The sequence below is a fragment of the Prionailurus bengalensis genome, chromosome D3, assembly GCF_016509475.1.
Source record: "Prionailurus bengalensis isolate Pbe53 chromosome D3, Fcat_Pben_1.1_paternal_pri, whole genome shotgun sequence".
NCBI lineage: Eukaryota > Metazoa > Chordata > Mammalia > Carnivora > Felidae > Prionailurus > Prionailurus bengalensis.
Genome location: NC_057356.1, coordinates 53811996 through 53828414, shown reverse-complemented (window position 1 = coordinate 53828414; position 16419 = coordinate 53811996). Strand labels below are relative to the sequence as shown.

Here is a 16419-nt window from a genome sequence, read left to right as displayed (position 1 = left end):
GTCATGATCTCGCGGTCTGTGGGTTCTAGCCGCGTCGGGCTCTGTGCTGACAGCTCAGAGCCTGGAGCCTGTTTCAGATTCTGTGTCTCCCTCTTTCTCTGACCCTCCCCTGTTCATGCTCTCTCTCTCTCTGTCTCAAAAATAAATAAATGTTAAAAAAAAAATTTTTTTAATAAAAAAAGAAAACCTGACAAAGATAACATAATAGAGCTATAGACTAATTTCACCTGTGACTAAGATACATAAGTCATAGATGAAATAGTATCAGAAGAATCATATAGTGTAGTTTTAAGTGCACCACGCTCATAATTATTTCAGGCATATAGGGTTGTTTCAATATTTGAGAGTCTACTCATATAAAACATAGCACATCAAAGTTAAAAATAAACATGACTATTTTATTGGATACAGAAATGGCATTTGATTAAAAACATTTTTAAAATTTCTTTGTAGAGGGTCACCTGGGTGGCTCAGTTAATTGAGTGTCCGACTCTCTTGATTTTGGCTCTTAGCATGATCTCACAGTTGTGAGGTCGAGCCCCACTTCAGGCTCTGCAATGACAGTGTGGAGCCTGCTTGGGTTTCTCTCTCTCCCTCTCTCTCTCTCTGCCCCTCCATTGCTCTCTGTCTCTCTCTCTCTCTCTCAAAATAAATAAACCTTAAAAAAAAAATTCTTGTAGAAACATTTAGAAAACTAGAATTGGTAAGACACATTACTAATATGATTTTAAAAATCCATGTCAAACCATCAAATTCCTCATTTGATATTAAAATACTGATGATATTCATATTAAAATATGGAACAACACTCTCACCACCATACTGTTGTCAGGGAGAAGGGTTGAAAACTAAAAAAAAAAAAAAAAAAAAAGATAAAGTTTGCATTGGTTACGTAAGATTTAGTCACTTAAGAATCTCAAGGTGATCAACTGGAAAAAACTCTTGCAGTGAGGTTCCTGGGCATAGGGGATCACAACAAATCATATGCAGCAAGTACAAATGAACAGCAACATTCAGGGATCGACAACAAAGGCAAACTTAATTCGGGAAATAAAATCTCAATAAATGATGAGCATTGTCATGTGTTTATTTATAAATATGATGATGATGTCACTCCTTGCCAAAACAGCAGGTAGATTCACTGCCAATAAAATGACCAATGCAAACCATAGACAAAATGATTGTGAAGTTCATCTGGAAAAATAGGCAAAAATATCTAAAATTTTCTTAGTGTCCTGCTTTAACTTTTTTTTTAAGTTTATTTATTTTGAGAGACAGAGCAGAGGAGGGGCAGAAAGAGAGAGAGAGAGAGAGAACCCCAGGCAGGCTCCGTACTGTCAGCATGGAGCCTGATGCAAGGTTCGAACTCACAAAAGGTGAGATCGTGACCTGAGCCAAAACCAAGAGTCGGACACTTAGCCGACTGAGCCACCCAGGCGCCCCCTGTTTGAACTTTTTATTTTGAAATACTTGCAGTCTTAAAAAATGTTTGCAAGAATAATAAAAGATCTCCCTAAACACTGTACCAGATTTACCAGCTTTTAACATTTTGCCACATTTGTTTCATCATCCTCTACCCCGTATATACACATATACATACACACATATAACTTATATTTTTCTGAATCATTTCAGAGTGAATTACAAACATTATGCCCTTTCCTCCTTAATACATCAGTGTATATTTCTAAGAATAAGGATATTTTTTATGTAAAAATAGCATTTTTTTTAAATTTTTTTTTAATGTTTATTTATTTTTGAGACAGAGAGAGACAGAGCATGAACAGGGGAGGGGCAGAGAGAGAGAGAGAGACACAGAATCTGAAACAGGTTCCAGGCTCTGAGCGGTCAGCACAGAGCCCGACGCGGGGCTCGAACTCACGGATCGCGAGATCATGACCTGAGCCGAAGTCGGCCGCTTAACCGACTGAGCCACCCAGGCGCCCCAAAAATAGCATATTTTTACATAAGTGATGTGATACTCTACAATCCATCCAAGTTGTACTTCATAGCATTTTTTTCCCTTTAGTTCAGAATCCATTCCAGGATTGCATGTTGCATTTACGTTGCATTTTGTCTTTAATTCACTTTAACCTGGAGCAGTTCCTCAACCTTTCTTGTCTTTCATCACATGGATGTTTTTCAGGAACATACACCAGGTATTTTATACAATATTTCTCAATTTGGGTTTGTCTGTTCTTTCTTTGTAATTAGGTAATTAGATTCTGGTAATGCAGTTGTAGGTGGAATGTTCTATAACTGAGGTCCTAAAATCGGGAATCACATCCAGAGGCACACGACATGGGGATCCCTCTCTGGTTGTATTAAATTTGATCACCTGGTCAGAGTGTTGTTTAGTTTCTCCAGTCTGTAGTTGTTTTTTCTCCCCTTGCAATCAGTATGCATTTTGAGGGAAGACACTCTAAGACCACTCACATAACCTACTCAATCAAACTCATCCTATAAATTAAGCTTTCTTAATATTTCTTGTGTAGACCAATCTTGAATCCCACCACTCCTGTGCATTTGTCACCTTACCCCCTTCATTTTTTCATTCATTCCTCATTTTTTTTTTAAATTTTTTTTTTCAACGTTTATTTATTTTTTGGGACAGAGAGAGACAGAGCATGAACGGGGGAGGGGCAGAGAGAGAGGGAGACACAGAATCAGAAACAGGCTCCAGGCTCTGAGCCATCAGCCCAGAGCCTGACGCGGGGCTCGAACTCACGGACCGCGAGATCGTGACCTGGCTGAAGTCGGACGCTTAACCGACTGCGCCACCCAGGCGCCCCTTTTCATTCCTCATTTTGATAACAGTGTGGATTTAGGCATTCCTGCTTTGTTCAATAGATTATAATTCACTGCAGTCTTTATGTATTATGATGCTCAAATCATCCCAGATTTGGCCAGTGGAGGCCAATTCAGGCTGACTCCTGTGTCCTTTTGACATGTTCCCATCATGTCGGGAGCACTTCTTCACTTTCTGGCACAACAAAATGTCCCAAGCTTATCTTATACCTTTCCTGCCCTAGTCCTGGAATCAAGATTCCTTTTAGTAGGGAATGGTTTGGGACACTAGGTATATTCGGTGATGTCTTTACTTCTAATCCCTTGGAAAGAACAAAGCTAAGACATAGATGTGTGCAAGCATGTACAGTTTCCTAAAATTATGAGTTAATACCAGTACCTCCCAATTTCAGTCAACCCAGCAGAGTTCTTTCTTACCTTTCCTAGTTCCACATTTCTGTCTTCCCTCCACAGTGAAAACTCTGGCTCTCAAGAGAATATGTTTACTCATTTGTTTATTTTTACAATATACATAAATGGTCTCAGAATCCCTATGTCCATTCTCGTATGCAAAACAAATCTACCTAAAAGAACACCATAGTGGTTGGTCTTTTCTTTCCCTACTGGCAATTTATGTCAAAGCATTTTAAAGTTACGTGGGTGATTTCTCTGTCTCTGTCCCCTGTGTGGTAAGTTTTTCTTTGAAATAAGATTGGATTCATCCGCTTCCATTTGCATTCAGCTTTCAGTTTCTTTTAAATTTTTGTTGACTTTATTTTATTTTTGGAATATGTTGGAACATTAGCATATCTCCTAAACATTAAAACTCGATAGCAAGGCACACTCACAGAGGTGTCCCTCCCTCCTTACCTCCCTTAAGTACCAATTTCATTGTTTTCTGGTTTGTTTTTCTTGTATTCCTTTTTTTATATATATAAAAATAAGCAGAAAAATATATACTGATTTTTTTCCTTCTTAAATGAAAAGGTAGTATATTATATAAACTTTTATGCACTTTGGGGTTTTTTTTTCACTTAATATATCATGGAAGTCATTTCATGTTAATTCATTGAACTCATTCTTGTTCTTTTTTGCATAATACATTTTGTGTCTGTGCCTTAGTTTATCCTATCAATTTCTTATGTTTGGGCATTTAGATTGGTTCTGGTATTGTACAAATACAAATAATACTCAACTTTGTGCATTTGTATTTTCATACTGATGGAGGAATGTCTTTGGGTAATTTCCTAGAAGTAGGATTGCTGAGTGGAGGGATAAATGGGTGCATAGTTTGGTTAGATATTGTCAAATTCCCCGCCATGGGGAAATCATTTTGCATTTCCACCAGCTATGAACAAGAGTACCTGTTTCCTCATAGCCTCCCCAGCCGAGTATGAGTTCAAGCTTTTGTTATCAGTGTTCGAGATAAGACGCGGTATCTCAGTATAATTTTCATTTGCTTTTCTCTAATTATAAAAGAAGTTGAACATCTTTTCCTTGGTTTGAAGTCTGTTGTGCACTTTTTTTTAGTGAATTGGCTTTTTATGACTTTTGCCAGTTTTTCTGGAGGATTTTTGGTCATTTTTTTAAAAGTTGCTTATGTAGGAGCACCTGAGTGGCGCAGGTCCATTAAGCATCCAACTCTTGACCTCAGCTCAGGTCACGATCTCACGGGTCGTGGGTTCAAGCCCTGCATCGGGCTTTGTGCTGAAGGTGCAGAGCCTGCTTGGGATTCTCTCTCCCTCCCTCTCTCTGACCCTCCCCCACTTGTGCGCACACTCTCTCTCTCAAAATTTAAGTTGCGTATGTATTAAGGGTGTTAGTTCTTTACTTGCAGAAATATTGCAGATATTTTCTCTCAGACTGTTACTTGACTTTTGACTTTGCTTCTCGTTTCTTGCCACCCAAAAATGTTTTGAGTCAGAATAACCACAAATGAGGGCTTTTGTTATCAGATCTGAAAATGTAAGATAAAGACGTAGAAATTGAAACAACTTAGTTATGATGAGACAGTAGGCAGAAAGGTCATTAAGATAAATGGCCCCAAAGTAGATACAAATATAAGTTACAATGAATGTATGTGTTTTATAATTTTTTTGATTTTTTTATTTGGACTCCATGCCCAGCATGGGGCTTGAGCTCGCAACCCTGAGATCAAGAGTCGCACGCTCTACCCACTGAGCCAGGCAGGCACCCCATGTGTTATATAAATTTAGTGCATGATCAAAGTAGCAGCACTTCAAATACGTGATGAAAATAGTTATTTAGGAAGTATACTGGGCAGTCATTAACTGTTTAAAAAATGAAAGTGAGATCTCTACCTTTAATAATCCATCAAAGAAATTTTAATTAAATAAGTTAAATAGTTAATAAATGAAACACCATCAAAATACTAAAAGAAAATATTGGTTAAATGTATCAGTTTTTCTCAATCTCAGCACTACTGAAATCTGGACTAGATCATTCTTTGCCATGAAGGATTGTTCTGTGATTGTGGCATGTTTAACAATATACCTGGCCTCTACCTGCTAGGTGTAAGTAGCACCCTCCCAGCCATGACAATCAAAAACGTCTCCAAACTTTGTCAGATGTCCTCAGGGCCTGGAGAATGGGGACAAAATCACGCCTAACTCAGAACCAATGATTTGTATTAACTAGTAGAAGCGTAATGCCCAAGAATGAAATTACAAAGGAAAATTTTGAAAATGTTTGCTACATAGGAAGACAAACCTTTAGCACTTAAAGAAGTTATAAAGTTGAAATTCAAGCAACAAATTGAAAAATATAGAGCATAAAGGACATTCACATTACATGAAAAATAACAGGTAAGATGACCATCCCATTAGCAAAATGGGTGAAGGACACAAATAGACAGTCACAAAGTAAGAGACCTAAATAGCCACATAAAAAATACCAAAACATATTCACCATCCTAATAGTCAACTACAGCAAATGGAAATAAAATGTGAAGGAATAAACGCAGGATGCATGCTTTACCTTTAATATTGGCAAATGTTAAACTTCTTTATCCTGAGTATGGAGAGGCAGGTAATTTCATAAAGTGGAAGAAGTGTAAATAGCTATAACATTGATAAAGCACAACAGCAAGTACATATTAGACCTCTCAAGTGCATATATAGCTTTACCCATGCAATTCAACTTCTGGGCCTTTATCCTAAGGAAATAGTTGAACTGTAAAAAAAATAAATAAATAAAATAAAGTTCGTTGCAGTACTATTTACAATTGCCAAACATTGGGAAAACTCATCGAATAATAACGAACTAGTCAAAAATTAAGGCACATCCCCAGATAATCAAATACAGAAGGTCAGTACATGAGAAAATGAATATAGTGAGAAACGAAACAAGAAAACTCTGTGGGTGTGTTCACAAATCTCTGAGATAGACGACACGTCTCATTTCTTTTTTTCTCTTGTTTATATAAAATTGTTAGCATAGATTATCTTTAGTGGTAAAACTATAGAATTTGTTCATTTTTACATCTGTATTTTCTAATATTTCTTCCAATGAACATGAGTAGAATAAAATTCAAGAACAGGGAGAAATAAAACATTTTTCCATCCTCTGTCCCAATTCCAATTTCAGAAAGTTTCATAAAATTTTAATACTAAAAAATAAGGAATTTTCTTACAGTGGTGTTCATGGAAGCGTTTTTTATAACTGGAAAAGACAGAATGATGAGATTAATGTCCCCAAATAATTATTCATACGATAGGCTATTCTACATAGACAAAGAAACTGGAAGGATGTTTATCAAACCATTAACCATGGCTGTCTCTGAATCAGGCCCGTGGGTGTTATTTTCTTTTTGTGTCTTTTCTCTGTGCTTCTCAAATTTTTATTAATGAACAGATTCCTTTTTTCCTCAGAGCCGAGTGTGTTTTTAAAAGGTTAAACGAGTATCTTCGTGTTATTGTTAACCATATAAATTTTATACAAGGAATGCTAAAATAGCGTTTTCCTCTGTATGTGTGCTCGTGTATCCTAATGGCAAGTTGTCTCCTTCTTTGTGGGAATGGACTAAGGGAAACTAACCTAAAATTTGATATATCCTATTGTAGGTTGCCTCGGGTGAGTGCAACGAGGACACCGAAGTTTACAACATCACCCTCTGTACTGGGGATGAACTCACTCTAATGGGGCAGGCAGAAATCTTGTATGCAAAGACTTTCAAAGAAAAGTCACGACTCAACACAATCTTCAAAAAGATTGGGAAACTCAATTCCATCAGTAAGCTGGGCAAAGGCAAAATGCCCTGCCTCATTTGCATGAATCACCGGACCAATGAAAGCATTAGCCTTCCATTCCAGTGCAAGGGCAGATTTAGCACCCGGAGTCCCCTGGAGCTTCAGATGCAGGAGGGCGAACACACCATCCGCAACATTGTGGAGAAAACCAGGCTCCCCGTGAATGTGACTGTGCCCAGCCCTCCCCCCAGGAACCCCTACGACCTCCACTTCATCCGTGAGGGGCATCGCTACAAGTTTGTGAACATCCAGACCAAGACAGTGGTGGTTTGCTGTGTGCTGCGGAACAACAAGATCCTCCCCATGCACTTCCCTTTGCACTTGACCGTCCCCAAGTTTAGCCTCCCAGAACACTTGGTGAAGGGAGAAGTGTGGCCCGAAACCCTGGTCCATCACTGGCTGGGTATCTGCCAGGAACAGTTCGACATCGATGAGTATTCCCGGGCTGTCCGAGACGTGAAAACTGACTGGAATGAGGACTGCAAGAGCCCCAAGAAGGGCCGGTGCTCTGGCCACAACCACGTGCCCAATTCGCTTAGCTACGCTCGCGATGAGCTCACCCAGTCCTTCCACCGGCTCTCCGTCTGTGTGTATGGCAACAATCTCCATGGCAACAGCGAGGTGAACCTTCATGGCTGCAGGGACCTGGGGGGAGAGTGGGCCCCCTTTCCTCATGACATCCTGCCCTACCAGGACCTGGGTGACAGTGGGAGCGACTACCTTTTCCCGGAAGCCAGTGAGGAGTCAGCAGGCATCGCAGGCAAGTCAGAACTCCCGTACGAAGAGCTCTGGCTGGAGGACGGCAAGCCCAGCCAGCAGCTCCTCACTCGTTCCCTGAGCGAGGAGAGCAGATGCGATCAGCCCAGAGGTTCTGTCCGGTCCAAGTGCGCAGCCTCTCCTCTTCCTGCCCCCGGAGCTCTGGGAGCGGCAGTGAAGTCTTCAGAGATCGCCCTACCTCCGCCTCCAGTGCCTCCCAAATCTGAAGCCGTAAGTCCCTTGTTTTTGAGTGATGGCGTCCTTCCGTCTCTCTGCTCAGGCATCTACTAATTCATCTTCTTTCCTAAAGAAAAGGAAAACTCCCCGATGGGAAAGTATCCGGAGAAGCAAATCTGCTTAATTTGGAGTGAAATAGAAATACTTGCCAGATTATTTTTACCAGTTAGGAGTCAGAGTTGTACTCTACGTTTGATGAGAAACCTTGAGAGTTTGTAAACGGGAGGGGTTTAAACACGACTTTCGCTGCCGCCTGGAGAGCGGATAATAGGGAGGAGAGGGCAGACCGCGGGAGACCAGAGAAGAGACATTAGAGTAATGGAGGTAGGAAATGATGAGGCCTGAACCACAGCAGTTGGTAGCAGGGAGAAATGAGCTGCTTCAGAACATGTTTTAGAGGTAGACCCGAGTGTACTTACTGATAAATTGGATGTGGGTAGTGACGGAAAGAGAAATCAAGGAAAACGTCTGCAGCTTTAGGCTGAGCAACAGAGTGGGTGTTTAGAGCCAGTTACAGTGGTACAGACTAAAGGAAGAGTAGATGTATTTGGGGGGTGGGAGGAGAGGGATCAAGAGACATCGGCATGATATGTAACCCTTTCCTGTATCCCTGAAGTTACATTGAGATCGAAGCACAGTAGGTGTGCCCGTGTATGTGCACACACACTCACACACCAGAGCAGAACCAGGAGCCGGAGTGGTTCTGTTTTAATGCCTTAAACATAACTTGTTCAGGGCTCCGAGGGCTTCTATCAAATCTTAATGTAAAAAGGTCAATACGGGACAGGAGAAAGGGCCCTCTGTTGTGACTGTATTCTTCGATTGACAGGCACTCTGAACCTCTGCTCCTCCTTTTTAATCATTGGAATTCATTATCTCTGAATCAAGAAAGCATTAGAGACATAGGGTGTAGTTCTATTCACTTATTTGACATTGTCTATTGCAGTGGTTTTCTTTTTTTGTCTCTAACAGAAGCTTAAAAAAAAAAGGCTGACATGAATCACAATAAATAGAAGAATTAAAATCAGAACTCATCTGACTGAAGCACATTGAGGGGCAGGGGTCTCCATGTGTCCCTGTTCTCTCTCTGTTCCTCCCGGGGGTCTCAAGACACCTCTGTGGAACCCTGCAGCTTTGCAGAACCCGGTTTCAAAACCCTGGAAACACTGGGTGGGATGTGAGAAATAAGACCATCAGTTAGACTGGACTCTGCTATCTTTGGGTTTTATAGGGAAGTTAACAGATGAAATGAGATGACTGTCATACAAGTGAAAATATGATAAACAATAGAAGAGAGACATATACAGACAATGTGTGTGGCAGTCCGGAGGAGAAAGAAACTTCCGGTTGGGTGATGCATGAGATAAGCTTCATGGAGATGATGACATTTTAAATGAGCTGGTAAATAGACATGAATTGGAAGAGCAGAGAAATGAGAAAGAAAGGCATTCCAGGCAGAATAGCACAAGCAAAGGTGTGGAAGCTGGAACAGGTGCGGAAAAACAAGGAGTTCTGTTGAGCCACTGGAATAGGGTGACTAGGATGTCTGAAAGGCAGTGATGGCTGAAAAGGCTGGAGGCAGGTCATGGACAGCCCTGAACATCAGGTGGCACTTTGTACCAGGCGTCATGCTTAGCTCTCCACGCGGAGCCCTCATTGCTGCAGTTTCCTGAGAGAGAACCCCCCCCCCGGCCATTTGCTCTAGGATATAACCCCCCAGAGACCGCCCATCTGGACTTGCGCTTGCTCCTTGCAGGATCTTCCACAGACTTTAAGACACGAGCCCAAAGATCCCTGTACCCAGTAGGGGCCATGGAAAATTGGGGGGAAGTCTTGGTGAAGTTAGAGTCCTTGGCATTTTCATTCATGTCCGAGGATGTTCCTCTCCCCACTTCCCCCAAGAAAACAGGTAAAGGGGACACTCCTCCTGGAAAGTAAGGAGTTTTCAGTATGTCTCAACTCAGCTCTTTATTTGATGTTACTGGAAACTTGGAACCCTGATCTTCATTAGGGCTGTGACCATGCCAGCTGTTCCCATGCAACTTTGGTCCTACTTGGCACATAGGGGGGGACTCATGTTTGTTGACTGATTGATTGACTCATCCGTGGTGGTCACACCCAAAGTCATTATGTAACTAAGTCTAGAAATAGGACCCTAGTGCCACTTGTTTGTTCTGTGGCATAATTGAAAGATGAGTAAGAACATAAATATTAAGAGGCTCTATCTTGACCTTGGTACTAAAAATGTGAGAGTTAAATTTGAAAGTAAAAGCCAACCTCACAGGAGAAGAAAAGATTTTGGTCTCCAGTCTCTGATGTAATTTCTTACAAGAGAATCTTTTCAGAGCATGTCCAGTGTTTATAGAATACTTCTAAAAAAAAAATTTTAACACCTGAAATCACTTAATTTATTTGAAAAAATTAGGCATTTCAAATGAAGTCATATTTTTCTATTGGCTCTGTGACCATGAAATGAGTTTTCCATTTTTAGGAAGTATGTGGGATCCAGAGAACGTCATAATTGTTAGATGTGGCTTCAGCTTGTAATTTTCAAAAGGGAACTTTAATGGGGCATAAATTCAAGTGCTCCGCAGAATTAAATAAAACTTTTTTGGAAAGTTGTACTGGAGTGAGTCCTGGGAGAAAGACATGCCTTGTATCTTAACAGCTGCCCCGCCTAATAATTAAAGATGGTAATAAGCTTTCAAGTGAGGCCACTTTCAAGTGAGACATCATCTGGGAAGGTGACAAATTCCCCCCAGGTCTTTAGGGATAGAAGGTGCTGGAGCAATGGAATGGAGTCAAAGAAAGTATGTCTTTTTTTTTTTAATTTATTGTTTTTTAATGTTTATTTTTGAGAGAGAGAGAGAGAGAGAGTAGTGTGCAAGTGGGGGAAGGGCAGAGAGAGAGGGAGACAGAGGATCTGAAGCAGACTCCAGGCTCCGAACTGTCAGCACAGAGCCCGAACCCACGAACCACGAGATCATGACCTGAGCCAAAGTCGGACGCTCAACTGACTGAGCCACCCAGGCACCCCGAAAGTACGTCTTTCCTAGTAAGGGAAGCAAAGCTGGTAATCGGTGAACGAACTCCGTTTGCCACAGCCCATGACCCAGGCCTGTTAAGACGCAGTGGTACAACAGCTCCATTGCAGTGTCTATCAGCCTATTCATGTTCTTCTAACTCTTCTCTTCCTCCTGCACTTCCTACCTCAGGGTCCTGAGTCACGACATGGACCTGCGCTCTCTCCCCAGCAAATTCTGGAGCTGTTTGTTTCTTTCTGTAACCGTGAGAATGAATCTTTCCCCTTCAACCATCATGCTTACTGTGTTTCCTGCACTGTGCTGCAGTTCTGGAGTCCTCAGGGTTATGTTTTCAGCACTTTCCTACCTGTATCTTAAGGTGGAAAACTAGGTGGTGGGGCCAGATAGAAAATCCTCAGTGGAGGAGTAATTGATGTATCCCTATTAGACTTTGTATTTGATGTGGCTATTTAGAATTATGCTCTAGTTGCCATGTGTCTATGTAAAGATTGTTTAATACAGTTTTTTTGAAAACAAAACTCTGCCAGTTATTTTTCCAGAATATGAGAAGCTATTCCCTTCCTTATAGGAATAGCCCAGGAGAAAGTAAGCATAGCTCCAAATAGAGAAAGGATGCAGCCAGTTGAACTCCTCAGAGTTGTTGCAGATGAGCTCAGACTGAAAGGGCACGCCCAGATCACTGAATGGTGACATTTCACCTTCTTAAATTGTGCAAAGTGCCCTCAAATCAGAATGACCTGACAGTCCTTCTTAAGTGGATTATCCGTTTAGTTCATACATCTATTCTGAACACATCTTCTACTTCATAACATTGTGGGCCTCTCTCCATCATCTTAATTTTTTGGGTACCAGTTGATAGGTCTAAAATATTTACCTGGATACACTCAACAAGTGTCTTTTTTTTTTTTTAAGAACTTAAAGAACTGTCTTTTTTTTTTTTTTTTCCTCTTTAGAAGATGCCATTTTGGGGGTGCCTCGCTGGCTCAGTAGGTTGAGCGTCTGACTGAATTTCATTTCAGGTTATGATCTCATGGTTCATGGGTTTGAGCCCCACATAGGGCTCTGTGCTAACAGTGCGGAACCTGCTTGGGATTCTCTGTCTCCTCTCTCTGCCTTTCTCCCACTCATATTCTCTCTTTCTACCTCCTCTTTTTTTTTTTTTTAAATAAGAAGGTGCTTTTTTTAAAGTTTATTTCTTTACTTTGAGAGAGAGCGTGAGCAAGCTGGGAAGGAACAGAGAGGGAGGGGGGGGAGAGAGAGAGAGAGAGAGAGAGAGAGAGAGAGAGAGAGAGAGAGAGAATCCCAAGCAGGCACCACACTGCCAGCATAGCGTTCAATGCAGGGCTCAAACTCCACAAACCGTGAGATCATGACCTGAGCCAAAATCTAGAGTCAGATGCTTAATCGCCTGAGCCACTCAGGCGCCCCACATTCTCTCCCTCTTTTAAAAATAAATAAACATTTTTTTAAAAAAAGATGCCATTTGGAAAACAATAATGGAAAGACTTTATATTGCATGAAATTCTACAAATAGAATGTATGAGTCCCAAGCTGTTCTGGTCTGCACACTGAATTACAAATCATCATCAAAACTGTAGAATCACAGCTCTTCTAAAATCATTTATGCAACAGTGTCCAACCTGGGGACTCCAGAACCCAGGGATTAATATCCTCCATCATCGTCAGTAACAGAAAAAAAGGTCTATTCACTCTTGGTTATTGACATGGCAGCAATTCCTGAGGTTCATGAAAAGAAAATCATCAAAGGAACTTTAGGTTGTGAGCCACTGGCTTAAACCAAGTATTACTGCCATATTGATGAAGAATGCGATAACCATAGTGAGAGCATGATTCCCCAAAGCCCCTGAGAAACTAAGCACAAGGATTTGTTATAAGATGGATTGGTAGCATATATTCATTGCATAAGGCTTAAAGTCCATCATAAATAAAGTTCCTGTGATGGAGCACGCTGTGTTGTTGGTGTTTGGGGAAAAATAAGACTTACAGGGTGAGTTTAATGCCACATTTGATCGGACCTAGTCCAGTAGGTGCTGGAAAAAAAACGGACTGAGCTGTACAGAAGTGAGTTGGGGTATGTGAATCTGCCTCAGACTGGCTAAACAATTGGTAGGTACATGGGAAGAAATGCCAAGCATCCCCAGAGACTTCATTTCCCTGTCTCGGTGGAATTTAACTAGAAGCAGGGAGAGAAGTGACCTGCCACACTATGTGATAGATAATTAGAGGCACGTTAAGAGCCATGGATTGGAATCCTCCTCACTCTACCACATAGTAGCTTCGTACCTTTGGCAAAATACTTAACCTCCCTGAGTCAGTTCCTGTGGGGAGAATAACAGCCTCTTCATTGCATTATCATACCACACAAAGTGCTTGGCACTTTGCCCGAGCACTTGGTAAGCATTTAATAAATAATAGCCATAACTTCATATGGGATAGACTCCAGTTTAGGGTCAGATAGAAAATGATTTTGTGGAGGCTTTTCCCCTCAGTCCTTCCTTAATGAGGGTGTGGTAAACCCTCTAAAGGGTCAAGGAGGCTGACGGAAACAGGCGCATCAACCTCCACAGCCAGCTCAGTATCCAAGCGGGCGCCATTGTCCCCACATTCCAAAAGCACATGTGATAGTTTCATTTTGCTGGGTCTCTGAGATATTACAAAAAACGTACTGGGTTTAAAAACAAAGGGGCTCCTGGGTGGCTCAGTCAGTCAGGCGTCCAATTCGACTCAGGTTATGGTCTCACAGTTTGTGAGTTCGAGCCCTGTCTCGCTCTGTAGCTGACAGCTCAGAGCCTGGAGTCTGCTTCGGATTCTGTGTCTCCCTCTTGCTCTGCCCCTCCCCGCTCCCTCTCTCTCTCTCTCTCTCTCAAGAATACCTTACATAACTACCAAAGTTAGGAAAAAGCTATAAAAAGATGTTCATTTATAAACTCAGAAAAGTGGCTATGACAATGGATTTTACTCTGAATTTTTATTTTATTTTGTCTTTGGAATTTTTTCCTGTATCAAATGTTAACCTTAGAAAAGGCATTAAAAGACAGATTTTCTTAAATAAATCTGACACAATATTCAGGCTTAGGTACTAAAAAGATTACTCTGGAAGTGACTATTTATTTTTCAAAGTAATTGCACTACAAAAAGATTCACTCAGGATTCCACTAATTAATGAGGTCTCCTAAGGCATTTGACATTTAATTAATTTTAATTACGACTTTTGAGGAGTACCCTGTAAGCAAGCCATACCTACGTTCCCATTTGTTAATTGAAATAAGGACTAAATTATTACTGTGTTTTGGTAATTTTGAAACTAATTGCCTCTGGTTTCATGTAGGTTATTTGTTTTTAAATGAAAGCTTCTAAGCCAAGAAATGTTTTTCTCCTGTGTCCATTGAAAGTCTCAACGATTAGAATGTTAATAAAGTAATTATAATATTCTGTGGGATAGCTCTTGTTTCAAATCTGCACTCTTGGGTACCATTTGCACAAAATCACATTAATGTGAAGGTTATATACTATTTAAATATGTCTATCATGTATTATACTCCTTGCTCAGAAAAGGGCTTTATTCTCTGCCCCAATGGCGTATTCCTTCTCCTGAGTCCATAGAAACACCCTAGAATTTAAACAAGTATTCTTTTCAGAACCACTTGCCCTTCTTGCCTCCCAGTGAACAGCCTCCGCCTTGCCTCCCTCGCCCGAGGCTTGGAGATTGGAGGTCATTTCAAACCCAGGTCTGTGTTAGGTCCTTATCATCAGTGTATAAAACCGGGGGGGGGGGGGGAATATGCATCTAAGAATCAGGATTTCGACTGTAAATCACATCTGCCCTCGCGTAATTAATCACATAGAGGTTCATTTATTGCTATTTTGTCACTATAAACTTTAATTTCTGTTTAGCTGAAAATATCCTGATGGGTATGTGACAGGGTTATGAACTCTGTATAAAAGCCTCTTTATAAATAAGATTTCTTAAGGCTGTAATGATTTTGTTATCTGGGAGAGGGAGTGTGGGAAGCAATGTAAAATACAGGGCAGAGGGCATGCAGTGAAGGCAAAGTTGCAAAGTTCAAGGAAGCGTGGTTACAAAACTCCTTTCTTTCCATTGCTGACATTATCCTGAAGTCGGCTTCTTAGAGAAGAAAACTCATAGTACAGGTGAGTCCAGTTTTAGATCAAGCTTACATATAGTATCTATGTATTTTCTGAATCATTGTCAACAAAGAGGTAAAACGATCCTTACCCACCTAAGTGTGCCAGTGTCTCTTTGGTGACTGTCCATGATTCTAAGCAACATGCTCTTTGAGACCAAAGATTTTTACACACAGGCATATGATGGTACATTTTAAACTACAGACAAGGGGAGTGTATGACCTCAACTCCAGATCCACTGCTGTTGTATTTAAAAGCTGAGTATATGGCTATAAAATTGATTTTTCCCCCCAAAAAGACGGCTATGCGAAAGATGTCATAATAAGTGTTCCATTTACTTTTCTTAAGCGATCTCTTTGGTCCAGTTAGTGAAAGGGTGTAAAAAGTGTCAGTTCTTCCATAGAAGACAAGTAGAGAGTTCCAAGAAATGAAGACTGTCCAAGAAATACCATACCACAATCCCCCACCCCTACACTATGCTGTTTCATAAACACTTGGTGTGTATTTGGTTTCTTGTATTCTTTAATCCCTAGGAAGTGTCAAAGGAAGATAATGTCTCAGGAGAAAGAAATCAGGTCATAGGTAATGTATATAAAGTGCTCCCAATTGTATGTAACATTTGAATTTTGTCCTCTAAACAAACACTTGTAACCTTGTTTTCTAACCGTGTAGTAATGAGCTTTGCACTTTGAACAAATTCTCATGCATGACTTTTAACATGTGACTATTTAGGAAGAAGACTTCCTTGTCCATTTTTCACAAATTATTGGTCATTTACACTGTGCTCAGTTCCCTCCCAGCCAGACAGAGCTAAAGGGAGTAGCGAGGGGAAAGGAAGGTTAAATGCTGTTCCCGGCGTCAGGAAAGCAAGTTAAACTTCACGGACAGCATTCTGAAAATAAAACAGTCCCATTCTGTGATACGTTATTTCTTTTTCAACCAAGGATTGAGATGGGGTTTTGACTTTGTTGACCAACTTCACTTAGAAACGCAAAGCTTTCCGAAGCATTCATTCTACTGAGTGTGCTCTATCTTTGCTTTAGCTGTTTTACAGTAAGTTACCGTTCATTTCTTTCCTAGCTTTACAGTGGCCAGTGGTGGAATGGCCAAGGCAGAAAGCAATGAAAAAAATGTGTGCTCTCCACATCTTCTTAAATGGG

General features: G+C 40.8%; 1 protein-coding gene across 3 annotated transcripts in view; it reads left to right on the top strand.

Moving 5' to 3' along the window:
* Window positions 1-16419, top strand: part of GAREM1 (GRB2 associated regulator of MAPK1 subtype 1) — a 203840-nt gene that overhangs the window by 173802 nt on the left and 13619 nt on the right. For all 3 annotated transcript variants that reach the window (XM_043558553.1, XM_043558552.1, XM_043558554.1), the window contains one exon: window positions 6870-8042. In XM_043558553.1, coding sequence (XP_043414488.1) covers window positions 6870-8042 — 1173 coding nt within the window. The remainder of the gene's footprint in view (window positions 1-6869; window positions 8043-16419) is intronic.